At 45.5% G+C, this 27,894-nt stretch overlaps 1 protein-coding gene across 10 annotated transcripts in view; it reads right to left on the bottom strand.

Annotated features, from left to right (window-relative positions):
* Nucleotides 1-2,601: 2,601 nt before the first annotated feature.
* The window catches only part of KANSL3 (KAT8 regulatory NSL complex subunit 3), a 41,797-nt gene continuing 16,504 nt past the window's right edge, over nucleotides 2,602-27,894 (bottom strand). For 6 of the 10 annotated variants that reach the window (XM_067704268.1, XM_067704269.1, XM_067704270.1 and 3 more), the window contains 17 exons: nucleotides 22,725-22,856; nucleotides 22,380-22,496; nucleotides 22,053-22,154; nucleotides 21,888-21,959; nucleotides 20,628-20,702; nucleotides 20,292-20,449; nucleotides 17,476-17,539; nucleotides 16,829-17,029; nucleotides 16,465-16,621; nucleotides 14,938-15,015; nucleotides 13,342-13,533; nucleotides 12,794-12,878; nucleotides 12,369-12,499; nucleotides 11,390-11,499; nucleotides 10,768-10,990; nucleotides 10,288-10,421; nucleotides 2,602-5,131 (listed from right to left, as the gene is read on the bottom strand). In XM_067704268.1, coding sequence (XP_067560369.1) covers nucleotides 5,111-5,131; nucleotides 10,288-10,421; nucleotides 10,768-10,990; nucleotides 11,390-11,499; nucleotides 12,369-12,499; nucleotides 12,794-12,878; nucleotides 13,342-13,533; nucleotides 14,938-15,015; nucleotides 16,465-16,621; nucleotides 16,829-17,029; nucleotides 17,476-17,539; nucleotides 20,292-20,449; nucleotides 20,628-20,702; nucleotides 21,888-21,959; nucleotides 22,053-22,154; nucleotides 22,380-22,496; nucleotides 22,725-22,856 — 2,052 coding nt within the window. In that variant the 3' untranslated portion in view covers nucleotides 2,602-5,110. Of the gene's footprint in view, nucleotides 5,132-10,287; nucleotides 10,422-10,767; nucleotides 10,991-11,389; nucleotides 11,500-12,368; nucleotides 12,500-12,793; nucleotides 12,879-13,341; nucleotides 13,534-14,937; nucleotides 15,016-16,464; nucleotides 16,622-16,828; nucleotides 17,030-17,475; nucleotides 17,540-20,291; nucleotides 20,450-20,627; nucleotides 20,703-21,887; nucleotides 21,960-22,052; nucleotides 22,155-22,379; nucleotides 22,497-22,724; nucleotides 22,857-27,894 lie in introns of those variants that run through there. The other 4 variants (XM_067704271.1, XM_067704272.1, XM_067704273.1 and 1 more) reach the window with 4 other exon arrangements.

The raw sequence follows: 27,894 nt of genomic DNA, 5'->3' as shown, positions 1-27,894 counted from the left end.
AAAAGAAACCTAAATGGCATGCACCAGATAACAGAACTGCAAAATACATGAAGCAAAAACTGGAAAAGGACACAGACAATTCCACAATATAGTTGGAAATTTCACCACTCTCTCAACAACCAACAGAACAACTTGACAGAAAATCAGCAAGAGTGTAAGAACTCAATAAAACCATCAACTGATAGAATTTTATCAACATTTATAAAAACCCACCCAACATAATACCTTTTCAAGCACCTACAGAAAATATACCAAGATAGAGCACCAGATCATGGACCGTATTACAAACCTCAACAAATTTTTAAAGACTGTAATAAGGTATCACAACACACCTATGAGAATGGCTAAAACAAAAAAACAGAGATAGTATCAAATGCTGGAAACTGGATCTCTCCTACATTACTGGTGGGAATATAAAATGGTACAACTACTTAGGAAGACAGTTTGATGGTTTCTTTAAAAAATAAAAACTTACTACATGACCCAGTAACCCCACTCCTGGGCATTTATTCTAGAGAAATGAAAACTTATGTTCATACGAAAACCTGCTTATAAATGCTCATAGCAGCTTCATTTGCAATAGGCCCAAATTGGAAACAATCAAGATGCCCCTCAACAGGTGAATGGTTACAGAAACTATGGTACATCCATTCCATGGAACATTCATATTCAGGAGTAAAAAGAAATGAACTACTGAAACACACACCATCTTGGATGGACACCAAGGGAATTATGCTGAGTAGAAAAAAACCCAATCTCAAAAGGTAACGTACTGCAGGATTCTATTTATACAATTCTGTGAGATGAGAGATTAGTGGTTGCTACAGGTTAGGAAGGGTGAGGGGAAGGGGATGGATATGACTATAAAGGAGTAGCAAGGGGGATATCTTCGTGGGGATGGAATTTGTTCTATATCTTGATTATGGTTACTGGGATAAAATGACATAGAGGGCTTCCCTGGTGGCACAGTGGTTGAGAGTCCACCTGCTGATGCAGGGGACACGGGTTCGTGCCCCGGTCCGGGAAGATCCCACATGCCGCTGAGCGGCTGGGCCCGTGAGCCATGGCCGCTAAGCCTGTGCGTCCGGAGCCTGTGCTCCGCAACGGGAGAAGCCACAACAGTGAGAGGCCCGCGTACCGCAAAAAAAAAAAAAAACACACATAGAACTAGACACACATACTGTACCGATGTTAATTTTTGGTTTTGATATTGTACTATACTTATGTGAGCTTTAAGTACTGGGGGAAACTGGATGAAGTGAACATGGGACCTCCCTATGCTATCACTGTAAGTTAAACACACACACACACACACACACACATCTAAATAGCCCAAGTCTGTTTGTTTGTTTTAAATCCCTTCTCTCTTAGAAAGGCAATAATACGGACCATACGACTTCATCCTCTGGATGTTATTATTAGACTGGGGTAAGAGAGGATAAGAAGTACCAACCTGTAAGTGGGACTGAGCCAATCAGGTTCACTGTGTTCAGAATTTGAATTGAAAGACAGAAACGCAAAGGGATGAAAAAAATCCTGTGATAACAGGATCAAAACTGGTCCCTGGCCATTCCACGTCAGTTGACGTCATGCGGCAAGAAGCAGAAACTCTCAGGCTGCCTGTATGAGAAAATGTCAATTGAGAGAATATTCCCTTTTAGAACTAATATGGGTGGTGAATAGTTTCTGCTTCTTGCAACCATCAACCCTGACTAAAACATATACTGTAGAAAGGGAAGATTAAAAAGGTAACAACATTTCTTCTGCATTGTAATTTGCTATGGCCCTGTCCCTATACTGCTGAAGTTTAAGACAGCTATCATTGAAACAATCTGATCCTCATCTCTCACTTCATCTGACCCACCCAGGTCAGTGAGACCAGAGTTGAAAGTGAGGGAAAGATCAGGTCTCTATTAAGGATGGAAACAAGAAGAGCTCATGCATACCAGACTCTCCAACCAGTATATCAGAACTACAGTTTCCACCCATAGAGGGTTCCAATGCTTAATGTAGAGACCTGGAATTTAAGGATAAGAAGGAAGGTCCTCTTGGATACAAGTTTACAAATAATGTGGAGGTTGGAATTCGTTCATTCATTCATTCATCTCTAAGTCATTTATTTATTGGAGGACGTAGAGGTATAGGGATTTCAATCTCTCAAGAGGGACCCCACCTACTGACTCAGGCGTAGCCAAGAGCCCACCAGGGCAGCAATAATCACTCTAGGCTTGGTGGGAGGTAAACTGAAAGGGGTCACATGAAGGCCAAGCCACCATCTCCTCACCTCCTGTGCTCATCTCCACTTCTGGTCTCCCATCTCAGAACCCCAGCACAGTGCACAGTAGACAAACAGACACTGGTATCAGGTTGCCTGGGTTCAGTCCTGCTTCTGCCACTTCCTGCTGTGTGACTTCTCTGTGCCTCAGTTTCCTCACCTTACAAGTGAATTACCTTAAAGGGAATTACAGTACCCACTTCATGGCTCCAGGCAACAGTAAGATGATCACTGGAATTACCACAATATCTTAACTTTTATTTTCTGTGCCACTCGATTGAGTGGTTACCAGAATAAACAGAAGAAGTCAACTAAAAACACATTGAAGCAATCGAAATTTGTTTTTATTTTTAGTTGTTTTGGCTAATGGAAGAACAGAACCGTCACAGCAGCTCAGCTCTATAACCCATCCAGCCCAAGACTGTTCTAGTGGTAGAGCCAAGGACAGACAGGTCTTCCTCCATCAGTGACCTCTTCTCAAAACAAGGACATCTTCCATAGAGCATCAACATGTATCTGTCATCCGAGAAATCAACTAAAGCCCTCTTGATCCTTCTACACTTTCGGCCAGTAGTTATCACCTTCTGAGGTTATGGACTCCAGGTTTGCTACATGATAGGCAGAGGAAAGCTTCCTTTTACACTTCAAGGGCTGCAGAAGTATGGAATTGGGGAACACGACTGTATAGACTTCAACCACTTCCTCCTTTAGCCTGTCCCTCCAGGGTGCAGAAGAATCAATGTTCTTACAACTTCCCTTCTCCTTTTGGCATTCTTCAAGGTGTACACACAAGCCTCAGGAAATCATCCATGGGAAGCACACTAGGATTTACGCAAATGCAGGATGATGCGTTAGTTTCTCCTTTGGCCCCAGCACACACAGGGCCAGCATCTTTCAGGAGCAGCCGCTCCAGTGCTGTCTAGACTGCACTCTTAAGTCATGAATGGGTTGTTCAGGAACCTCTGTCCTGAATGATTCCTAAAACTTCACATAGTCTCAGTTTCACCGTCCTCAATTCCTATTGGTGTGTTACTATCTTACCTGTAAAGTTATTAAACCCCTGACACTGGATGTCTCTTTCAGATTTCGTATCTTCCTCCAACTTACTAAACGCCTCCTGAATTTCAGAAAGCAGCTACCTGCCAGCTAGTACAGGGACGCAGCCTAATTCTGTGTGAATCACTGCTGAGACCAGCTCTGCAGGAGGTCGGGGAGGAAGCGTATGGTGTATAATCTGCCCACTCCACTCCTATCATACACACTCCCCTGGCCCTGCCTGTACCACCCCAAATGGCCTTGTCTGAGACTCCTGCACACTGTGTACTCCTTCCTGGCTGCCACTCATACTGGAGGTGAGGCTCCTGGATTGAATGCAGGTGGCCTGGTTTGGATATACAATGCACTATACGGGTCAGGACCCTGGACCACAAGTCCAGCCACGGCACGCTGTGGGCCCTCCCTGCCTTCAGTACAGATACTGAAGAGTTATATCTGGGTTGCCTTATTCATCGCCTTGGCTGGAACATTCTAGAGTATGGAAGGGAAAGGAGCCTGCTCTGGAGGACAGGCTGTCAGCCAAATCTAAAATACTTTTTGCACACAAGTATTGTGAGGAGGTAAGGAGGTGCTCAGAGCTCCATCTTCTGTGATCACTTCTCCAGGGACCTCCACCTCCAGGGCTCAGGCTGGTACCAAGAGCCCTGCACAGCAGAGTCAATACCAATAATTTTCCCACTTCTAAGCAAGAGGACAAAAAGTTGCACAGAGCTGAAACAGAAACACTGAAGCACGGCCTTCGTCATCCTGATGCCTGAGCTTCATGGGACGGCCAGGATGTTAACTTAGCAGTTATCCCTGTTCCACTTCCAAGCACTGGAGACAGAAATTTCAGGGGCTGAGGTTTCTCTCCTCTGGCTTGGCAAATTCTTCTCATCTCCAGTTGAATCAACGGCTCCTTAGGTACCAGATGCTAAGCCTCAAGCCCAAATCGCTTTCACCACTGACGTGTCCTTCAAGCCACTTCATCTGCTGTTCCCTTCCTCTTCTTCAGCCTTTCTGGACCTGCAGGCTTTCTGGATACAAGAACTGCCCAAAGCATGATGGAAAAAAGAAAGAAGCCAGCTTTCACCTCCTGGCGACTGCTGGTCCCAACATCTACAGGTGACCAAAGGGACTGAAAGATGACAGCCCAGTTCTCTGTGCCCTATCGTGGGTTTGAAATGAGGAGTTCCCAGGTCTCAGCAGGTACTCAGTATCCAGTGTGGCTCGTAAGGAGGGAGCTGCACGGGGAGCACTCTCCCATGGCTGCTTGGTGAAGGCAACAGTGATGTGCAAAACAAGCCCTTCTGGCACTGAACCACCGGCCAGTGGGCCAGAATGATCCCGGTCCTCAGCACAGGGCTCTCAGTCCCAGACCACACGGACGTCTCCTCCCAACTTGGCACGGGGCAGTACAGACTTCGAAGGGGAGCTCCTTTATTAAAATGCAGTGAGCAGTCCCACACTGCTACTTGGGTCAAGTTACAGCTAATGCTGGGGAAGAAGTGCCTCCAATCCATACACGGCCAGATCTGCTGAGGACCTGGAGATTCTGGGAACCAGACCTGCAGATGCTAAAGGACAAGGCCCCCCCCTGCTGGCGCCATATCACCTTGTCTAATGGTTACGTAAGACCCAGAGGCCCAGTCCTGAAGACAGTTGGCAGAGAGGCAAAAATGACTGTCTTAAAGAGGTCTTCAGACAAGTGTACAGCTCAGCAGGACAGCACACGTGCCAGGCCTCACCGTGCAGCAGCCGTCACCAACCTGGTAAAGGAGGACATATCGCATGGCATCTTCAGGGCGCTGGAGGCAGGCGCTGTGGCAGGAGAGGTAGGGAACAAGGGTCAAAAGTTTGCCAGGTTAACACATACAGACCCTCTGACCCAATATCCCACTCCTGAAAATTTATTCCGAAGAAATGATGCTCAACAGGGAAAAAGCTGGATGCACAAGGATATGTGTTCTAGCAGCCAAGTGATGAATAGAACATGGACTCTGGAGGTAGAAACCCACCTCTACTACTTTTTAGGGCAAGTGACTTACATTCTCTGAGCCTCCTTTCCCCCCTCTGTGAGACAAAGAAGACAGCACCTCCTCCCCAGGGTTGTTGTGAGATTAAATGAGACAAACTGCATAAAGCACCTACAGTCTGTGTTCAACCACAAACATTAGCTCTTATTATTACGTGTAAGAACAAGAAAAGAATGCAGGAAAAAGGAAATAGGTGAATCATTAAGGGTGATAGAGCTGAAGCAAAGTTTTCCATGACTGTACTGACAATATCATTGTTTCAGGTCTTGTCCATTTTTTAAGTGTTGTGGAAGATGCCATGAATTGTTGAGCCCTGCAGCTTAGGAAGAAAGAAGCAAGGTAGAGAGAGTTGGCCTTTCTTCACAAAGGTTTTCCCCACCTCTCTAGAATTCACCTTTGGAAAACTCCTAAGAGGTCTCTGAGGATACAATAAAGTGGGGGAGATGGAAGACACAGGAGAGGAGGAATGAAGAAGGGTTTGACAATCAAAACTGGAAAGGATCCGCCTCCCATCTGCTCACCCTGCCCAAAGGTGGGCTGTGCACAGATGAGCACTCCATCCTGACCAGGAGGTCTCCAGAGTGAGCCCGCTCGCCCGGGGCTGCTGCAGGAGCAGCTAGAGGCTGCCTGCCAGCCTGGCCAGAGAGGAGAAAAACCTTGTGATCATAGTCAAGGATTCCATTCCCAGGACCCCGCTGCAGGGCACAACACAGTCTCTGTCTCTCCCCTTCCTCCTGCAGCTTCTCAGCTGTAGGGTGTTCATAATGGTCCAGTTCCATAAAGGAAACACATGGTAAATATTCATCACCGCCAGAGACAAAACACATAATTAAGTGCTTGCAAAGACCTTAGAGAAGTCTAGCCAGTGTTTACAACCTTTTTTCATTTTAAATTCATTTTCTCCATAAATATTACAGTATATAACCCCAAAATTTAAAAAAGGGTATTTTTCAAACTTACAACCATTATCACACATTAAAAAGGTTAACAATTCCTTAATATCAACAATTATCCAGTCAGTGTTCAAATTTCCAGGTGTCTTATAAACATCAAAAATGGGTGGTTTGTTTCTCAACCTTTAAAAATGCATATTCTCAGCACCTGAGGACATTCTGAGACAGCCCCTACTATCTCACCACCACATCAATCACTGACTTATGCCAACCTCCTCATTAGACTAGATGAGAAAATGCCCAGAGAAGTCAGGTGATTTGCCCAGGATCACACAGCTAGCTGAAGACAGAGGGCCTGTGCTTTCCCTGATATCACACTGTCTGGCAGTCTGAACACTGAGGTAACTGTTAGACGCTTTTGAGTCAGCAAGTCTTAATCTAGTAACACCTCCTTTGTCTAAAAGAAAATTATCACCACTAGAACCCTCCTACTAATTTTATACACCCATTTTACTGAGATAAAAACTGAGCTCTCAAGTTAATACCATCAGGTAGAAGTCAGATTTTGATCTTTATTCCGTACTTCAATTTAAGCCATAGAAAAGGATTCTCAATGACCTCTACTCTTCTCAACTCTAACTAGCTCCCCCGGGCCAGAGCAAGCTGAAGAGGACCACCTAAGAGAGGAGGAAGAAACTCATGATGGGGATCTGTGTTCTAGCTGTGCCTCAAATGTGGCACCAGCAAAGGATAAGACTGCCTGAAAATAGGCACAAATGGCTTTATAGGTCATTTCCGTCAAACCATCAAGAAACTGTTAATTTCTGTGCTATATAAATGTTTTGGAATATGAGAAAAAAAATATTTCCCATTTCATTCTATAAGGATAGAATTATCTCTTTTCTACAACTGGACAAGGAAAGGATACACACAAAAAAGCAAGGGTGGAGAGGAAGAGGACTATAGGCTAATCTTACTAATAAACATAGAGGTCAAAATCCTAAGTAAAATAAAAGCAAATGAAGACCAGACATGCTTTTTCCTCTGAAGCACTTAGCTTCTTTCTTTTTTTGTTTTGTTCTCCTTTGATGGGGTTTTCTTTCCTATACATGCACAATAAATTTAGGTATGTGCAAAACAAACAGAATAGGACATACTGAACAAGTACTGAATCTGGAATTTAGACAGTTCGATATTAGGAAATCTTTGAAAGTAATTCATCATTTTAACTGATTAAAAGGAAATGTTTATACTCATTCAGCTCATTTGATTCCAAAAGGGCAATGAACAAACTTTAAAACCCATTATCAAGAGAAAGGAAGAGAATAAAGATTATCTTAGTAAACTAGAAACATAATTGATATACTTCCTTAACTTGATAACCTGCATTATCAAACAATAATAAGCTTGTGTAGAAACAGACAGGTCAAGGGTACAGAACAGGCCCTGTGTGTACAGTAATCTAGAATGTGAGAGCAGCTGATTTCAAATGAATAGAGGAAGGATGAATGGGCTCATCAATAAAGTTAGATCCTTACCTCACTCAGCATAAAAAAATAAATTCAAGGTGGACTGAACAACTAAAGGTAAGCAGATGAACAAAAGCAATATAAGAAAACATAAAAACAGAGTCTCAGTATGGGATGATGGGAAAGTTCTGGAGGTGCATGGTGGTGATGGTTGCACAACAATGTGAATACATTTAATGCCACTGAACCGTAAGCCTAGAAAAGGGTAAAATGGTAAATTGTACGTAAGTAAATTTTACCAGTTTTAAAAATAAAAATTTTTAAAAACACAGTAAGATTATACTCTTACAATGGGAAGAGCTTTCTTAAGACCCAAAACTTTGGAGCCATAAGGGAAGAATGTGAAGATTTTACTACATAAAAATTTTTAATGCCTGTTTGATAAAAGATCTAGAAACAAAACTTAAAAGACAAGCACTTAATACTTCAACAGAGAGAAAAAAAATATAAGCAATTAACTGGAATAAAATATATGCAATTTGTATAATAAATAAAGGATTAACACCTGCATATATAAAACTGCTATTAATTAAGTAGATACAGGATATGTCAAGCAATTCATAAAAGAAGACACACAACCTCATAAGTAATCAAGAAAATACACGTTAAAACAATTTCATTTTTCACCTATCAAATTAATAAAAATACTGACTTCCACAACTGACAAAGGCATAGGAAAACAGATACTCTCATCACTGTGGCTTGAATTACAAATGAGCAAACCTTTTGAAGGGCAATTAGTCAGCAGCTAGCCAGATGTTAGATGCACAGACCCTCCACTTTCTGGTCTCTAACCTGTAGAAATCTCCCAGAAGTACACAAAAATCATGAACAAGGGTATTCACTGTACCATTATTCACAATATCAAAAACGAAAATATAACCCAACCCTCTAACGGGAGCTGATGAAATACGTTTTTGTACATCCACCCAGTGAAATACGAGGCAGCTACTGACAAGCAATAGATAGGTCTCTATGTAATGAACAGGGAAACATGTCGCAACGTTTGTAAAAAAAGGCTAGTTACCAAACAGCCATACTCTGTGATCCAATTTTTTTCAAAAAAAAATAAAATAAAAAAGTACTTTGTACAGAAAGAAGAATCTAGAAGAATGCACATCAAGCTCCCAACAAGGGGATGTCACCTCTGGGAGTGGCATCATGGGAAATTTTCATTTTCTAAGTTATATTATTTCTGTAATGTTTGTGTTATTTAAAATAAGTGATTGCTTTTGTAATTAAAAAAATAGGGGATAAAGTAAATAAAAACAACTCTGCCTCTCTGCATAAAGGCAGGGAGGGTAGCTATGATCCCCATGATTGCCAGGGAACAACCTCTGTGCAGTATCTTCCCCTACAGAGGAGGCAGAAGAGCTCCTGAAACAGTTGGGAAGGGACAGGTGCCCAGCTCCCGGGCAGGGCTGGTGTGGTGGGAGTGAGGGGACAGAGCCAAGCCCTCAGTCAGGGCAGCCTGCACAGCAGCAGGCCCCGTGCAGGAGGCCTCAGCTGAAAAGTGGACACTGAAGGAAAGGACGTGCACTACTGGACTCAAACTATTTTTTTCTTTAACCTCTGATCTTTGGGTGGCTCTCAGATCACCATTTAAGATTAGAAACAGTTTACTTGAAAAGGTCATAATGGAAATTACATCAGCTAAGAGAAATCGATGGTGACTTAATTCCCGGGTAAGAGCTCTAAAAACCTAACTGTGCCCTGAAAAGACAGCAATGAATGCAAAGACCTGGAATGGCACAATGCTGGAAAGTTGTTGATCAAAGAAGGAGTATTAGCCAATTAGCCTCTACCCAAACTCTGAATGATGAAACCAAGAATGAGAGGAGAAAACGATGGAGAGGGGAAGAAAACAGAAACATGAAATAGGCACTGAACATATCTACATATTTAATCCTCACAAGAATCCAGGAAGCGTTACAGAAAAGGAGACTCACAGAGGTCCATGACTTGCTCAGTCACAAAGCTATAAACTGCAACCAACAAGGACCTACTGTATAGCACAGGGAACTACACACAATATTTTATAACAACCTACGAAGCAAAAGAATCCAAAAAAGAATATATATAACTGAATAACTGTGCTGTACACCTGAAACTAACACAACACTGTAAATCAACTATACTTCAATTAAAAAACAAAAACAGGGCTTCCCTGGTGGTGCAGTGGTTGAGAGTCCGCCTGCCGATGCAGGGGACACGGGTTCGTACCCCGGTCCGGGAAGATCCCACATGCCGCGGAGCGGCTGGGCCCCGTGAGCCATGGCCGCTGAGCCTGCGCGTCCGGAGCCTGTGCTCCGCAACAGGAGAGGCCACAACAGTGAGAGGCCCGAGCACCGCAAAAAAAACAACAAAAAACAAAAAACAACCCAACAACAAGAAAGCTACAAACTCTGAATGTGGATGTGCATCTGGTCTGCCTACAAGTCCAGCTCCTCAATTGGCCAGCCGGCCCCACGCTTCTCAATATTGGAGGCTGTGTCCTCGGTCTTCCCAGGCAGACTCACCTGTGAGCTGGAGGGCAGCGCCTGGGAGGTGGGCTCTTCTGATTGGGCTGCTCCTGAGCCCATGGGGCTCAGTGTGGTGATTCGGCTGGGCTGGCCACGTAGTGTCAGAGTGATGGTGGTGGGGACCTTCAAGCCTGAGAGAGAGAGACAGAGAGAGGAGTAGGCTTTTTTGTCGCAGCCTCCACTTCCCTTTCCTGGAGTTTCCTCCCCATGTAACATACCCCCATCAGCCTCCCGCCTCGGCTTCCTCCTCCCCAGCTGGGTCATCTATGCCCTATCAGTCAGTCTGAAAGGCAACAGGAACAGCCTGTGTTCTCTCAACCTCTCTGGGGGATGGACCCACACAGCTGAATCCCTGAGGGTCAAGGCCAGGACCCTGTGGGGTTGGGTTCAACATCATACCTTGACCATGAGAGATAGCAAGGTCTTGGGGGAAGATCCCTTATCTGGGAGTCCCCACGGTTCTCATGAGAGACTCACCTGAGGCTTGGTTAGAGATCTGAGCCAGGCCAGGGAGGCTGCTTGCCAACTTGGCGAGGCCCCCATTGGTCAGCAGCTGGTGGATGGCTGTGGGCTTCCCACCAGGAGTGGCACCCAAGGAGGAGAGAGTGGTGGCCACAGGAATGGTACGGACAATGGTGCTGGTGCCCGTGGTGATGGCACCCAGGCTCTGCATGGGGGTGGGCAACTTCACACTGGTGGCCTGTGGGACACACAAGCCCAGGTGATCAGAAGCTGTTGCCGACAGCAACGGTCGAGTGTGGAGGGCACATACTGTTAATGGCTACCATGTATTCAGTGCCTACCACATGCAAGGTACTCTGCCAGGTATTTTCCATACATCACCTTCTTTAATCCTCAAAACAGCTCTGTGTGGGAGGTACTATCATTACCCTCATTTTACAAACAAGAAAACAAAGATACAGAGATCAAGAAACTGGCCCAAGGTCACTTAGTAAGTGGTGGAGCCTTAACCTTTGGTAGTTCCCAGCTGTGAAGCCAGAAGGCTACTTGTCCTTGACCCAGCGTCCCTGCCAAAACCAACTAAGCTGAGGAGGCCTCCTCCCACACCTGCCCAGCCCAGTGGAAGGCAGATGTGCACCTGTGGGGCTGGCCCGGGAGAGGGGTTTGCTGGGAGGCCAGAGGTCTTGCTGCTGATATCCTGCAAGCTGAAGCTGAGGCCTTGGAGGAGGCTGCTGGCTGATGCGGCCCCTAGGAGAGGATACAGCAGACATCAGCACAGGCTCAGTCACTTTTCCACAAGCACCTGTGCCTGTCCACCCTCAATAATCAACTAAAACACCAACGCTCTTTCCCTCGGACATTCCCAGTGCTCTCAGAAAGATGCCAGAAGGGCTCCCCAAACACGCACGCTGGACGCCCACATGAGGAAAGGTACCGTTCCTGACACACTGCCTTGGATTCATTCTGCACACCCCAACCTGCTCCAAACCACCTGTCCTAAATTTTGGACAGTTTTAGGAAAACCAAGGAGAACATGAATCCCACTTTTCAGAAATCTATCCCACCTTCCCAGGGAAGAGGAAGGACGTTTTAAGCCCAAAGAATCCCGAACACCTGACTTACACTTCACTTTACACACAGTCCAGTGGCCTCAAAGCAAAGAGGAAGGTCCTCTTGAAGGATCAGGGCATCTGCAGTGCCTTGGCCCTGCTGGGCTCAGGCAACTAGCCTTTCAGTGTAGGGTGAGGGCGGAGAAAGTGAGGAGACACGCATAGGCAGAAAAATGTCTCATTTTGCTAAATTTCCAGTTTTATTCAACCAGATGTGTTTAAAAACACCAAAATGAAACCAGTACCTACATTTCCCACCAGCTATTTCTCCTTGTAGTACAGGAGGCATTACCTGCAGGTTGGGACATTTACTCACTGCAGATATTAAGGCCCCAAACTCCCCTACCTCAAAGTTAATGCCAGCTCCATGCCAAGCCTCTACAACAAGCCTGAGACCCAGAGCATCCTCCTCCAGATCTAGCTCCACAAGGCTTTCCCAGGACCACCCTCCAGCAGCAGCCCAAACAGACTTCGCTGGGAGGCAGGGAACATTGAGCTACCAGATACCTGGGAGGGAGCTGCCAGGAGAGGTGGCCACCAGGCGGCTCTGGAGTGTGTGCAAGGCACTGGGAGCAGTGCTGCTAGAGACCACTGAGGACGCTGGGCTGGCTGAGGCTCCCCCTTCAGCAGCACTTGACCTGGAGACAAAAGTAAGAGCTCCATTATCTAAAGGTCCCTGCCAACACAGGGAAGGTCCAGAATGGGGCCCAGCAAGGCTTTCAGCAATGGACACAAGGCCAAAACTTCGGTTTCTTCATCCCACTTTCTGGATCCAGCCTCTAGTCTTTCTAAAGAAGTCAGGCCTCAAGGAGAGACTTCAGGCCTTGAAGCAAGAGCTACAGAACTCTTCGTAAATTTTAAGTAAGCACTCAGTGGACCAGCGAAAAGGTGAAGAGAAAGAAGGGAACAGACAGACCGGGAGACAGACTCACTTGGTTGTGGTGAGAAGCCCTGTGAGCTCCTTGGCCCCTGTGGAAGCTTGCCCCAGTGTCATGGTGATGGGCTTCCCTCCTGCGGCTGCAAAACAGAAAACCCCAAGCCACTGGTCAGTCCTGTTTGGTCCTGACATTTCAGGGTTCCAGAGGCCAGGCTAAATCCAAGATATTATGGAAAAGACTGGAAGATGAAAAATGAAGGATAACTACATTAGAATAGGAAGAGTTGGGATTATTTTTTCCTTCTACTTTCTAAACCTTCTGGAATATTTTATTATCTTTAATTGAAACCAAAGAAGAACAAAATGTATGATGCTTTGAATGACCCCACAGCTTCCTTGGATCCTCGCTCGGCCTCCCTGACCCTAGTTCAGATGAGGTTGCTACCCTCTTTCCCCCCACGTGCAACCTCTGCTGTCTTCTCCAGGCGCCTGTTGTGCTGAAGGTGAGGCTGAGCCGCCCAGCAAGTAGCCACCAAGAGGGCAATACTGTGTGCCTGGGACAGTTCTGTCAGTGTTTATTTAAAGAGGCCAGGAGAAACTCACCTTCTGGAGCTCCTCCTTGGGAAGGAGTACAAGGCCCTCCAGCTGTGTCCCCTTGGGAGATAAGGGACACCTTGATCTTCGGTCGCTTGGAGGTCTTACTGCCAGGAAGAGGACTGGAGGGATGGTGCCGCTTCAGCTGGACCCTGAGATCCTCTTTCTCGGCTTCCTCCGTTTGTTCTGATGAAACAGGAACTAAGAAATGGAGCTGCGGTGAAGTTCTCCACAATCCAAAAAAGCCCGACGGATACTGACAGCCAGTACCAGCACTGGCATGGCTGTGTGGGAACACCAGGAAGAACCATCCCAACACGTGCAAGGAGAATGCCAATGCTTCAGTCCTGCCTCACTCGGGCCCACCTACGGTGCAACTCCACCTTGGCCCTCTCAGAAGATGGCTCCATCCCCTTCCCTTACCCTGCCCTGGAGTTGGAAGGAAGGGGCTCTGAGTTGGTGGAAACAAAAAGAAAGGAGAAGACATCCTGACCCTGCCTGGCAAAGGCCAATCAAACAACAGAGGACTCACCACAGTGGACCTCAGCAGGGCTTCCCAGACTCAAAGAATGTGGCAATTCTCACGCCCTCCCCACATCACACAGCTGGAGGGCAGCACACAGTTTCTGGAGAAGCAATAGAGGAGCAGGCTATCCAGTCCTCCCTACAAGGGAGATATCCTCAAAGCTCTGAGTCCCACCCTGCCTCAGAGCCCAAGGTTGAGGGTTTGCTTGCCAAATGGGGACAATGGGAAGGATCATCACCAGGACTTAAGGCTGGCTTTCAGTAACTCCTAGGCAGGTTATCTCAGCCAAGACAACTTTACAGGTCCTGCCCAGAGGTAATAGGGCAACAGTGGCCCATGTCACAAGCTAGTCCCCAGGTCATTTGTACTAGTACAGAGAAAGGCCACCTGTTCACACATGGGCTTCCCCCTCCACTGCATCAAACAGACTCATCCTGCACATGGCCAAGCCTCCTAGACTCTTAAGTTATCCTTCGGGTTTCCTCATGGATCCCCTCCTCTTTAAACCTAGAAGCCTGCCCCGGTCCTTCTTCTTAGCGCAGGCAATCAGGGGCGGAAAGGCAGGAGTCACACGAGAAATGGGAGGCGGGGGGGCTGCCATGGGGCCACAGGGAGCTACTCCAGATCACAGTCAGGCCACAACCAGCTGAAAGGAAGGACTGCATCGACTAAAATCAGAATAAGAAGGAGGGAAAAAGGGAAAGGAGTTACAGGTTTATGCTTGATAAGTGCTTGCAGAGGCCAGGATGGAAGCAGGAAACCAGAGGCAGGGAGAAAAACACAGGGAAATTCAGGCTCACAGGCACTGGCCTATAGGCACACACAGGAGAAGCAGAGCCAAGAGCCACAATAAGAGATAAAAGGAGAAAAACACCGAGAGAGGTAAACAGAAAGAATGGGGAAAAAGCAAAGACTATGGAGTAATAAGCAAAAGGATCAGCAAAGAAAAAAAAACAGAAGATAGAAAAATGCAGAGACAAACAGAGACAAATGAGAGGCAGGGATGGGAAAGAAATGAGGGAAAAGCGGAGAGAGGCAGAGAGCAGAGAGTGAAAAGGTGAGGAAAGAGCAATACTCACCAAAGAGACAGGAGGAGGCGCCGGGAGGAAGAGCTTTCCTCACCAGCATGTTTTGTGTCAGAAAAGCAGCAAACTGCGCTGGAATGAATCAGAAAGAATTACAGAATCACAGCCAGCCAGAGAAAGGAGAAAAAGAGAAGGAGTAAGAAAAAGGAATGAAAATGTTCTGGAAAATGGCCAACAGGGGCTTTTTCTGGAATTACCGCAAGGGTTTGAAACCTGACTCTGCCATTTAGCAGCACCATGGAATCATCCATAAACGGAAGGTAATAAACGCACCTGCCTCATGGGGCCGCTGCCCACATTCCACGAGCAACAGCAAGCCAAGTGCCAAGAAGAGGGCGAGGCACGCAGTGAGGGCCCATAACCACGAGCTGGTCTCACTGTTCCACCTACGAGCTCTGCCGAAACCAGGCTGCTGTGCTGCGGCTCTCCTCCGTGATGCTCTGGGTCCCATTTCGAACCTGGTGCACCAGTCAGCCTTCCAGAACTCCTTACAGTCTCCACTAATTATTGGCAAACTGCTGGCTCTCTCTTCATTAAAAGCCCAAGAAGACAACGCCCACTTGGAACCTGGCTCTGGCCACCACTGAAGAGGATGCAGGTCATGCGTGGACCTTAGGGGCCTGGCCACCTTTTCGTCTTCACCGACCCACTCACACTTCTGCTCCCTGTTAGCACCACTATACGGGCAACCTCGTAAGAGGCCTGGGTCTAAGTCCTGATCCTTTGGCTCCACTAAAAGAAACACAGGGGAAGAGAGCAGAGGAGCCTCCCGTCTCCTGCACGTCTCTCTACTTGACAGCCAGCTCTGGCTGCTGCCTCTGCCCAGGCACCTGAGACCCTCAGATGATACACGCTCCTGGATACATCACCAAACACCAATGCCCAAGAGACCTCGCCTCAGGGCTGCCCAACTAGATCAAAGTGGGCCAGGGGTAGAGCCACTGCTGCTCCCCTCCCCACCCACTGAACACGCCTTTTCCACAGCTTCTTACATTGTGCTGACTGTTCTCCAAACTCTAATTTCAACCAAACAAATGTTTCCCAGCCTAATCGAAAACCTATCTGCAGAGACTCCTGAAAAACTTCACTGGAAGTCCCAGTGTGGAATCTTAACTCTTCAAGGGCAAAACAAAGGGCGGGCACGACACCAGTGCAGTTGCCCTAGAATCTGATGAGCATGGCTAATCCCCTTGTCTGCGGGACCCGAAGAGCTCCCTGACTGCAGGAGAGGCTGGGCAGGGCCCGGAGTTGGTAAACAATTTGAGGCCGATATACGTGTAGTCAGCTCATAAAGCCTAACACCAAGCCGAAGCTGTAATTAGTGGAGCTGTACAGTCACACTAATGTCACCTTTTGTGACATTTTACCCTTGAAAACAGCCCTCAGTATTTATTTCAACCTAATTTTGCCTGGACAGAAATGTCGGGAAAAAGCCGCAGATGCCAATACTTTCCAACTGCCACATGGCGTCAACTGCAGAAGACAGAACTCAAGAGAGGCCACCGGGCCAGGCAGCTATACCTTGAGCCTGTTTGTGGGTCAGCACAGCCTCTGTCCGCTGCACGTGTCTCTTCAGCAGCTGAGTGCTTCCGATCTGACTGGACTTCTGGGCAGAGGCCACTGTGGTCACCTTGGTCTTGGGACTGGAGGTGGGGCTGCTGGACACACTGGAGAGATCCTGAGTAGATTAAGAAGGACAAGGTCCAAGCCAATGTCGTCCAGATTGACTGTCAATCGTCAAGTCCCCCTGGAATTCCCTGGTCAGGAATTCCCCTCGTAGGAACTCACAGGCCCACCAAGGCCAACAGGCATCCCCAGGCAGCGAAGGAACCAACTCTTCAGTCCCCATTTCCCAGCAAAAGCACTCCCTCCCTTTCCGCGTTACCTCCGAGCCTGAGGGTGAGGCAGGTAGCTTGGCAGCTGGTGACGCAGGTCGACTGCCCCGCTCAGAGACCTCAAAGGCCAGGTCTCTGCGGGCCACGTCCCGGGGCTTCTTCTTCTTCTCAGCATCTTGATCCCGAGGCTCCGAGCCCACGTGCCCCTCCGCGCGAGTGAGCACTCCAGTCAGGAAGTCCACAATCTCATCCTAGTGTAAAGAGGGGCCGAGGCCTCTGAGTCCTTGTCTGGAGAATAGGAACCACCCCGACAGTCCCGACTAAAATCGATTCACCTCAGCTTTGATGTCAGTGTGCCGGTCCCTCCTACCACACAAAGCCTGGCTCAAACCCCAGCCTCAGCCAAGGACCAGCAGAAGCCTGCGCCCTGCACCTGTGAGGCAGTGCTCCAGGGTGGTCATGATTCACCACTCCCCCAATGAACCCTTCCTCCCCTAATGCTCGCTCATGTCTTAGATCATTACTCTCCTTTCCCCCTGTCTCTTTCCCCCTTTCCTTTGCTGATGATTTAGGCCCAACAGAGGCCACAGTGGATACCCATCCTCCTTAGTCAACAGGCTGCTGCCAACAAGACCGAGACTAAAAGGTTACAGAAAGGCAAGCCTAGCTGAGAAAACCACATGAAGCTACTGTGTACCTGAATGCATCTGTCCACCATGCTCTGAGTCAACCCTTCCGATTTCTTCTTTGCTTTGCTTATTCTAAGAGACAAAAAAGAGGAAATGTTTACTTTCCAAACATTCCACAGCACCATTTCTCTTCTGTGTTGGTTATTCTCTAGACCCATGAAGGAAGACTATGTTAGCCCTCAGGCAGGTCTGCAGCCTCTCTGAACCTCAGTTTCCACATCTGCAAAATGGGGAACCATAACACCTCACTCATGGAGTTAACAGGGATGACACAAAACAACATTTATAAAGAAACAAAGAGTACATGGAAAGTACCCGGGATGGTATACTTCAGAAGTCCTATACCTATGGCTTCACAGGTATACTCTATCTGATTGCTAAGACCTCATCTCGAGGCACCCCAACACAGACCCAAACCCTGAGACTACTGGGTGCTATTGAAAAGATTACTGGGTGCTACTGAAATGAAATTAGCAGGAGGGAAGGCAAGGTGGCCACAGGTTAGTTCTAAAGGGATGACAGAAACTGACCACAGCTGCTGCATTCTCCTCTTTGAAAGCCAGCCTTAAACACCCTGGCTTCTGACTGGTGGTCTCAGCAGAGAGAGAAACAGGGCACCAAGTGACAGGATGAAGAACTACATTCTGAGCCTCCAAATTCTGAGACCCCAATTTACTGGTTGTAGGTCTCTGACCTTGTGTAACAATGCTCATTTTATGGATGAGGACAGAGTCCCAGAAGTTAAGTATTTTATCCAAGCTTCTTAGCAAGGGAGCCAAGACTAAATTGGGTCTCCCAGTTCTCAGTCCAATGCTCTTGGCACCATGCAAATATGTCTCATAAGCAGCCTCACAACGTAACTCTCACTAAGGGTTATTTCCATTTCTCCCGCTCCCTCACCACGACTCAACACACAGTCTATTCTCCTATAGATAAGAATGTCTGAATTAGCAAGAAAGATAATGTATTTACAAGCAAACATTGCCTTGAGCATCAAAGGGTTAGATTCTAGGTCCACAAGAAGCTGTCAAATGACAAAGGCCAGGAGGACTTCGCCAAAGCATCTCTGGGTAAGAAACTGACAAGAGAGGTGGGAATAGGTACTCGCTTTAAGCTCTCCAGTTAAAGCATACAAATGAAGTTAATATCTAAGACTGAGCATATAAAAAAGGAGACCAGTAAAGGATACAACCTCTTTTTCAGTACATTTCATAAAAACATAACTAAAGGCCCTACAGGCAACCAGCCTTGTAAGAGAAGAATGGCCATCTCGATGACTAAAGATGCCCTCCTAAATCCTCTCCAGGGCTTCCCTGGTGGCACAGTGGTTAAGAATCCACCTGCCAATGCAGGGGACACGGGTTTGAGCCCTGGTCCGGGAAGATTTCACATGCTGCGGAACAACTAAGCCCGTGCGCCACAACTACTGAGCCTGCATTCTAGAGCCCGCGAGCCACAACTACTGAGCCCGCGTGCCTAGAGCCCGTGCTCTGCAACCAGAGAAGCCACCAGAATGAGAAGCCCGCGCACCTCAACGAAGAGTAGCCTCTGCTCGCCACAACTAGAGAAAACCCGCGTGCAGCAACAAAGACCCAACGCAGACAAAAATAAAATAAATTAAAAAATAAATAAATTTAAAATCCTCTCCAAACTTTGGCTGTTTATACTCCAAAATATATAAAAGGATGCTTAACACAAATAAAATCTATGATCACATTCATCCTCAGTAAGGAACAAAACGTGAAGAAATGCCTACCCAAGTGAAAGCACAATGGCCAAGATTATAATTACAACATCTTAAAAGTATTTTCTCCCCACAAGATGACTGCTAACTACAAAGAGAAAAATAGGAACTTTACAATAGAGAAACCTGGCAGATGCTTCCTTGATCAAAGTTAACATCACCAGTAATAAGACACATCAACACCATGTAGCCCCTGAGGGGTGCACCGAGGGCACATCAGCTCCATAGCATTCCTGCCAAAAATGTGCACCCTCAACCTAATCATAAGATAATGTCAAAAACCTAAATTGAGGGACCGTCTACAAAATAGAAGTCTTCAAAAGTGTCGAGGTTGGGCTTCCCTGGTGGTGCAGTGGTTGAGAGTCTGCCTGTCAATGCAGGGGACACGGGTTTGTGCCCCGGTCCGGAAAGATCCCACATGCTGTGGAGCGGCTGGGCCCGTGAGCCACAACTACTGAGCCTGCGCGTCTGGAGCTTGTGCTCCGCAACAAGAGAGGCACGCGGCAGTGAGAGGCCCGTGGCAGTGAGAGGCCCGCGCACCGCGATGAAGAGTGGCCCCCGCTCGCCGCAACTAGAGAAAGCCCACGCACAGAAAAGAAGACCCAGCACAGCCAAAAACAAATAAATAAATGAAATTTTTTTAAAAAAGTGTCGAGGTCATGAAAGACAAAGACAGACTAAGGAACAGTACCAAATGAAAGGAGACTGAGGAGACAGGCAACCAACAGCAATGTGTGATCTGGATTTGAGCCTGGACCAGAAAAGAACGTTAGTGAGATAACTGATGAAATGTGAGTCTGTAGATTAGATAATAGTATCATATCCATGTTAATTTCCTGACTTCGATAATTACACTTTGGTTATATAAGATGTTAACATTTGGGAAATCTGGGTGAACAGTATAGGGAATTTCTTGGTACTAATTTTGCAACTTTTTAGAAATCTGAATTAGTTTAAAAAAATTTTTTTAAGTTTTTTAATGCCCTCTTTTCACTGAACCAGGTTAGCTATAATTACATCACCGCCTGATAAGCATCTCTCCAACATGGCACTCTTGCAGCTCTGGGGGAACCTACCCACCTGAGATTATCATCAGCTCCCCCAACCACCACCAAGCTGTTCTCAGCCCGAATCTTCTCCCGGAAGTCTTCCATGGCTTCAGGGTGACACTGCAGGGAATTCTGACCAATGACAAAGAGGACTGGAGTCTTCATATCCAAGAGGGGATCATCCACATCCTAAAACAGATCCAGGTTTACAGTCAGCCAGTGCATATTCACTGAGTACTGCCCTGGCAAGTATGCTCAAGAGAGTCAGCTGGGCAACTGCAGTCACTGAAGAGCAGCTTGGGCGAGGCATGCACTCCCGTACGCTCACCTGCCAGTGACCCAGAAATCAGCCACACCCTGCGCTTACCCCTCTGGGGCCATCCACGGTAAGCAGAGGAAACCCAAGGCAGACAACTGCAGTGACATATTCCATCACCGACACCTGGAAATAATGGCACTGTTTGTCTCAAGGTCAAATGACTTCACTGCAGCTACATCCTACCCAGAATCCTGGGGTGGTCCAGACCCACCAGCCAGTCCCACCTCCTCCCCCACTGTCATGACATAACCCCTAGGTGTACATAACTAGGCTAGGACATAATCCCTAGGTGCATCAGCCATAGTTGCAGCAGTAAGAGCAAAGAACACAAGATGTGCTGTTCTACCAGAAGCCACCACCTAGAGAATTGGGGCCCTCAGCGGACCCCAGAAGAGGGCTGAACCATAGGATGGGAAGTTTAATACTTGCATCCTGGCAATTTGTGAGGCTAGAATCCTCCCTTTTCCCTCCACTAATAACAAATGCAATCAGGAGAACATAAATGTTGCTCTTTTCCCTTAAGTGAAGAAAATCTCTCCCTTTTGAACTTGATAGCTCCCAGACACCCCAAATTTCTTAGAGCAGTCGCTGACAGGGTACTGCCATCCTTGGGACCAGGGAGTACCGGGAGATAGCCTTCTTCCTCTCACGCCCCTAGATGTCACCTACACTACATGAAGCAGCACAGACTTTGCTTACTTGATCCACTTGAGAATTGGGGCTTTGGACAGGTCGGAGGCACTTATACAAACTAATATACATGCAAGTGTATGTAAAATAAGAAAAGGTTCTCTGATGACTTGGAAAGGGAAAGAACAGGAACACAACATCAAATTACAGAGCTATTAAAATTTTTGCTGGCCACAATTATTGTTTTGTTTTGTTTTGTTTAGGTGGGAGAATGGTACTTATGTCTAGGGGGAGAAAGAAAAAAAATTTTTCAGCGATACATGCTGAAATATATATATATATAAACACAGTGATATGATATTTGAGATTTTCTTCAAAATAATTGGAGGAGACTGAAAGTAGGCAGAGGTAAGATGAAAAAAGCTTGGCCATGAGCTGATCACTGGCAAAGCTGGGTGAGGGGCCCAAGGGGTTTATTATACTAGTGTATCCTCCCTTTGAACTTCTGCTTTTTTCACAATAAAGTTAAAAAGTAAGGTTTGTAGGCAAAGCATCTAGCACAGTGCTCTGGAACACTGCAAAGCGCTCAACAGTCACTATCATCGCGCTGGGCAGCAGCAGTAGTAGCAGCAGCAGTCTATCTCAGGACAACCTCCAAATAAGATGGGGATTACTTACGTGACAGGCCACCAAGGCTCCTGTATTCCAGCCAATCAAGATAATGGGTTTGTGCGGGAAATGGCTGTGAATCTTTGTGGGAAAAGAAGACAGTAAGACTGGAGGCCACAGATTGGTGCAGAATGTTGGGTGTGCCACAGTGAACTGAAATAGGGACGTTCTCACCTCTAGCACTTTGCTTCGCACTGCCCCAATCATGTGCTCCAGACACTGCAGAACTCCTACTCCACTACCATTGTTCAGCAGATGCGTGGCAACAGGGATGACCTAAAGGAAAGAGTAGCAGCCATGAGAGCAGAGCTAAGTTTCAAATCTCCTCTCAAGTCTGCTTAACCTACCTAAATCCCTTCAACCTCGGATAAGCACCATTGGCATTCTAGACAAAAAGAGACTTGGGGGACGTTCCACGTTTAAGTTGACCCATTTTGAGCCCCTCTTCCTTTCTGTCTGCTCGATCCTCCCCAGGAGGAGTTCCTCCTGCCCAGTACGTACCTTGCCTAAGCAGGACAGCTGAGACTGCCAGAAGCGGTGGCGGCGCGAGGTGGGGAACACGGAGCTGGAGGGCCCGGAAGAGGCAATGAGAATGAGAGGAGAGCCGGGGAGTTTGCTCTAAGGAGAAAGACCCCACCAGAGAGCCAGTGAGTGAGAGGTGCTCCTCCATGGAACCCCAATACCTTTCTTATCCCAACCAATGCTAATTTCCTCAGGAAACTACGTTAAGCACTACACCCAGCCAGTTATTAATGAAAGCAGTTAAACAAGCCATTATCCTCTTGCCAAAGTTCTAAGACTGGATTCTAAAAACAATTTCATGGGCCACAGTTAAGTCCAACTTACTGGTTTGTTATGAGAGAGCACTCCCACAGCGGGGTCCCAGGGCCTCTTCAGTAGGAGGGACAAGGCCTCAGCTCCAGCAGCCCCGGTCTTCGTGTTGGACGACACGAGCATTCGGTCAATCAAGGTAGGGATCTAGAAGCAAGGGAGAGGAAAGATGCTTCCAGCATGAGGTAGGAGACCCCACCACCAGGATCAGGTGGGAGGACACAGCCCCACTATGAGCCACGGAGATTTCAACTACACCTCTCAAACTTTCCTCACGAGAGAAAGTACAAATCAGTGCATGGCTGAAAAATATGCCTCCCATCACATTAAAGATAAGTGGATACAGTCCTCTGGAAACCAATCTGGTGACATGCACCAAGAGACTTAAACTTATTCTTATCTCTTTCTTAACAACCTGTATCAGAAATACATACACACACACACACACACACACACACACGGGGGCTGGCGGGTAAGCAAAAGACAAATTCACTCTCAATAATAGTCAAAAAGTGGACACAACATTAAGGCATATACAAGGAAGTGGTTAAGCAAATTATCTACATAATTAGATATTATGGATTAATTTTAAATATTTAAAACAATTTGTAATAACATAGGGAAATAATTTGCTAAAACGTTAAAGGTAAAACAGAATATATAAATTATCTCTACTCAGAAAAAATACTACAAGAAAATATGCCAAAAGGTTAATAATGAACTTTATGGAGTTATGAATTTTTTTCCTTTTCAGACATCTGTGTTTTCTGAATTTCCTCAGTGAACACCAGTTGATTTTATAAATTAAAAACAAAACTCTGCACTTACTTCTAGAATACTGCCTTCAAACTGTGGTGTGTTAAAAAAATATGTTATTGTGCCCCAAATAATATATCCTACTATACTGTGTATACAGCTGACCCTTGAACAACACGGGGTTGGATGCCAACCCCCCATTCAGTCGAAAAGCTGTGTATAACTTTACAGTTGGCCCTACGTATCAGTGGTTCCACATTACACCATTATGATTTACCAAAAATGTGACCTCACAGATGTGTAAATATAGGTTTCAGACATGCTGATGCTTACACTGAGAAGAATTATCTGTGTGAATCCCATACTACCCACAAGAGGTCAAAATGACCTAGGGGAAAGGAAAGATTTTTAACTGCTAGAGGTAGTTTTCAGAAAAATAAACTTTTTGAGAAACTGGAGAATAAAAACTACTACAGTGATGCAGGCTGTAAAAGTTCAGTCCATAGCTAACATCATACTCAACAGTGAAAACCTGAAAGCTTTTCCTCTAAGATCAGGAACAAGACAAGGATGCCCACTCACACCACTTTTATTCAGCATAGTATTGGAAGTCCAAGCTAGAACGATTAGGCAAGAAAAAGAAAGGAAAGGCATCCTTTCCGTTAGATTTAGAAAGAAGTAAAACTCACTATTTGTGGATGACATCATATTATATAGAGCAAACCCTAGACTCCACCAAAAACAACCATTAGAATAAACGAATTCAGTGAAGTTGCAGGATACAAAATCAATATACAAAAATCTGCTGCATTTCTATACACTAATAGAGAAAGTAAGAAAATTTTCTCGTTTACAACAGCATCAAAAAGAATAAAATACCTAGGATTAAATTTAACCAAGGAAGTGAAAGACCTGTACACTGAAATCTATAAGACATTAATGAAAGAAACTAAGACACAAATAAATGGAAAGATATTCTGTGCTCACAGACTGGAAAAAGTAATATTGTTAAAATGTCCATACCACCCAAAGCAATCTACTGTACAAATTCAATGCAATCCCTATCAAAATTCCAGTGGCATTTTTCACAGAAATAGAACAAACAATCCTAAAATTTGTATGGAACCACAAAAGACCCTGAATAGCCAAAGCAATCTTGAGAACAAAGAACAAGGCTGGAGGCATCATGCTTCTTGATTTCAAACTATTTTACAAAGTTATAGTAATCAAAACAGCATGGCATCGGCATAAAAACAGAATCACAGATGAATGGAACAGAATAGAGAGCCTAGAAATAAACGCATGCATATATGGTCAATTAATTTACAACAAAGGAGCCAAGAACTTACAGTGGGGAAAGGACAGTCTCTTCAATAAATGGTGTTGGGAAAACTGAACAGCTACGTGCAAAAGAATGAAACTGGACCACTGTATTACCTCATACACAAAAATTAACTCAGAAAGGATTAAAGACTTGAATGAAGATCTGAAACCATAAAACTCCTAGAAGAAAACATAGGCAGTAATAAGCTCTTTGACATTAGTCTTGGCAATGATTTTTTGGATCTGACACCAAAAGTAAAGGCAGCAAAAGCAAAAATAAACAAGTGGGACTACAAACTAAAAAGCTTCTGCATAGCAAAGGAAAACATCAACAAAATGAAAAAGCAATCTATTGAATGGGAGAAAATATTTGCAAATCATGTAGCTGATAAGGGGTTAATATTCAAAACATATGAAGAACTCATGCAACTCAACATCAACAAAATAAACAATCTGGTTAAAAAATGGGCAGATCTGAATAGACATTTTTCCAAAGAAGATATACAGATGACCAACAGGTACACGAAAAGATGCTCAACATTATTAATCATAAGGGAAATACAAATCAAAACCAAAATGAGATATCATCTCACACCTGTTAGAATGGCTATTATCAAAAAGACAAGCATTAACAAATTTTGGCAAGGATGTGGAGAAAAGGGAACCCCTGTGCACGTTGGTGAGAATGTAAATTGGTGCAGCTACTACAAAAATCAGTAAGGATGTTCCTCAAAAAATGAAAAACAGAACTATCATATGATCCAGCAATTCCACTTCTGTGTATTTATCTGAAGAAAACAACAATAACTCAAAAAGATATATACACCCCCATGTTCACTGCAGCATTAAGTACAATAGGCAAGATATGGAAACAACCTAAGTGTCCACTGATGGATGATGGATAAAGAAAATGTGGCATATGTATATATGCCACGTTTTCTACACACACACACACACACACACGAATATTATTCAGCCATAAAAAAGAAGGAAATCTTGCCATTTGCGAAAACATGGATGGACCCTGAGGGCACTGTGCTAAGTGAAGTTAAGTCAGACAGAGAAACATAAATACCGTATGATCTCACTTGTATGTGGAATCTAAAGAAAAACAAACAAAACAAAAAACCAAACTCATAGATACAAAGAACAGACTGGTGGTTGCCAGAGGGAGGGGGTGGAGGATAGTGAAATGGGTAAAAGGGATCAAAAAGTACAAAATAAATTAAGCCATGGAACGTAACGTACAGCATGGTGACTACAGTTAATAACACTGTATTCCAGATTTGAAAGTTGCTAAGAGAGTAGATCTTAAAAATTCTCATCATAAGAAAAAAAAAATGTTTGTAACTATGTGTGGTGACGTATGTTAACTAGACTTAGTGTGGTGATCATCTAGCAATACATACAAATATCAAGTCATTATACTGTATACTTGAAACTAATATAATGCTATATGTCAATTATACTTCAATTAAAATAAAAAATGCAAAGATAGGACAAGAAGATAAGCTGTTCCAGGCAATGATAAGCAAGGACAGTGATCCTAATTTTGAAAGAGCAAGACTAAAAAGGTTTCTGTACAAGAAATGAGGGGAGGGACTTCCCTGGTGGCGCAGTGCTTAAGAATCCGCCTGCCAATGCAGGGGACTCGGGATAGAGCCCTGGTCCGGGAAGATCCCATATACCGCTGAGCAACTAGGCCCGTGCACCACAACTACTGAAGCCCACACGCCTAGAGCCCGTGCTCCGCAACAAGAGAAGCCACCGCAATGAGAAGCCCGCGCACCGCAACGAAGAGTAGCTCCTGCTCACTGCAACTAGAGAAAGCCTGCGCGCAGCAATGAAGACCCAATGCAGCCAAAAATAAATAAATAAATAAATTTTATAAAACAAAAGAAATGAGGGGAATATAACCATGCGACTTTCTCAGTTTAATTCAGGAAACAAATGTTTACGCAACCCAACACTGCTGTTACAAGACACCAGCCTAGTGCTTACTGCGAAGGAATTTAATCTACAAGGGTTAATGAAGACAAGCACACAAACAACAAAAGAGGAGGAGCTGATAAGTGCCATAAAGAAAAATAAGCCTCACACTATGATTCAAACCATCTAACAGAAAAGACGGAAGCAAGCAGGCAATTTTCATCTGAAGATGCAGCATGTGAAGTGAGATGCACTCTGAAGAATTCTAACAGAAGACGGGGGAAAGCCTTCTAATCAGAGACACCAGATATAAGCAAGAAAGAACAGGGCTTATTCTGGGCACAGATAGCCTGAAGTCGAGAATTTGGGCAAGGAAGTAGGAGGACGAGGACATAAGGCTAGTAACAAAGGCTAGGGCCCAACTGCAAAGGATCTTCACCCTAAACTAGACATTTCTTGTAACTTACTTTGTCACTGTGAGCCACTCAACACCTTGAGGTAGAGGATCTGACTGAATTAGACTTTAAAAGCTTTTATCTGGCAGTAATAAGAGTACACCTCTCAAATGACAAAGCCTTGAAACTCACTTTCTGTAAATAAGAATACTTAGAAATAATTAATCAATAACCAACTTCTCTGCTTGGAGCCAGGCAGACCAAGCATCCCTGGTCTGTCCAGCACTGCATCTCTCTCAGCAGACAATGAAGAGGCTAGGGTCTATACCTTCTCTGCTCCCCTTACAATAGGTCTGGTGGTGAAAGTAGCTGGGCCAAGAGCACGATCCCATCCACCTGCATTTTCATCCAGCAGGAACATTAGAAGTTGTGGGAAACAACCTAAGTATTTGCTGTGAATCTGAGAGTCGTGGGAACATAAGAGCCTGAGGGGAGACGAACCACTGAGGGCAGAGCCTCAAGTGGACAGTGGCTCACAGTCTGGGACCCTGCTGACTGTGTGTCCTCTGCCATTCCAGCTAACCTACACCATGACCTAGAAGCAGGGCCGGGCAGCATGCACTGTGCACACCTGTGGAGTCCCGCCAGTGGTCCATCATGCTCAATAAACCTGAACACCACTTCATTCACATGGGAACATCCAGACAGTGACTTCAGTGGGGGAGCAGGGCAAACTTCTTTACGAGGGAAATGACCTCCAAGGCATACTGGCTGTGCAATGT

Source organism: Pseudorca crassidens, chromosome 14, assembly GCF_039906515.1.
Source record: "Pseudorca crassidens isolate mPseCra1 chromosome 14, mPseCra1.hap1, whole genome shotgun sequence".
Classification (NCBI taxonomy): Eukaryota; Metazoa; Chordata; class Mammalia; order Artiodactyla; family Delphinidae; genus Pseudorca; species Pseudorca crassidens.
This window is presented reverse-complemented; position numbering and strand designations above follow the sequence as displayed.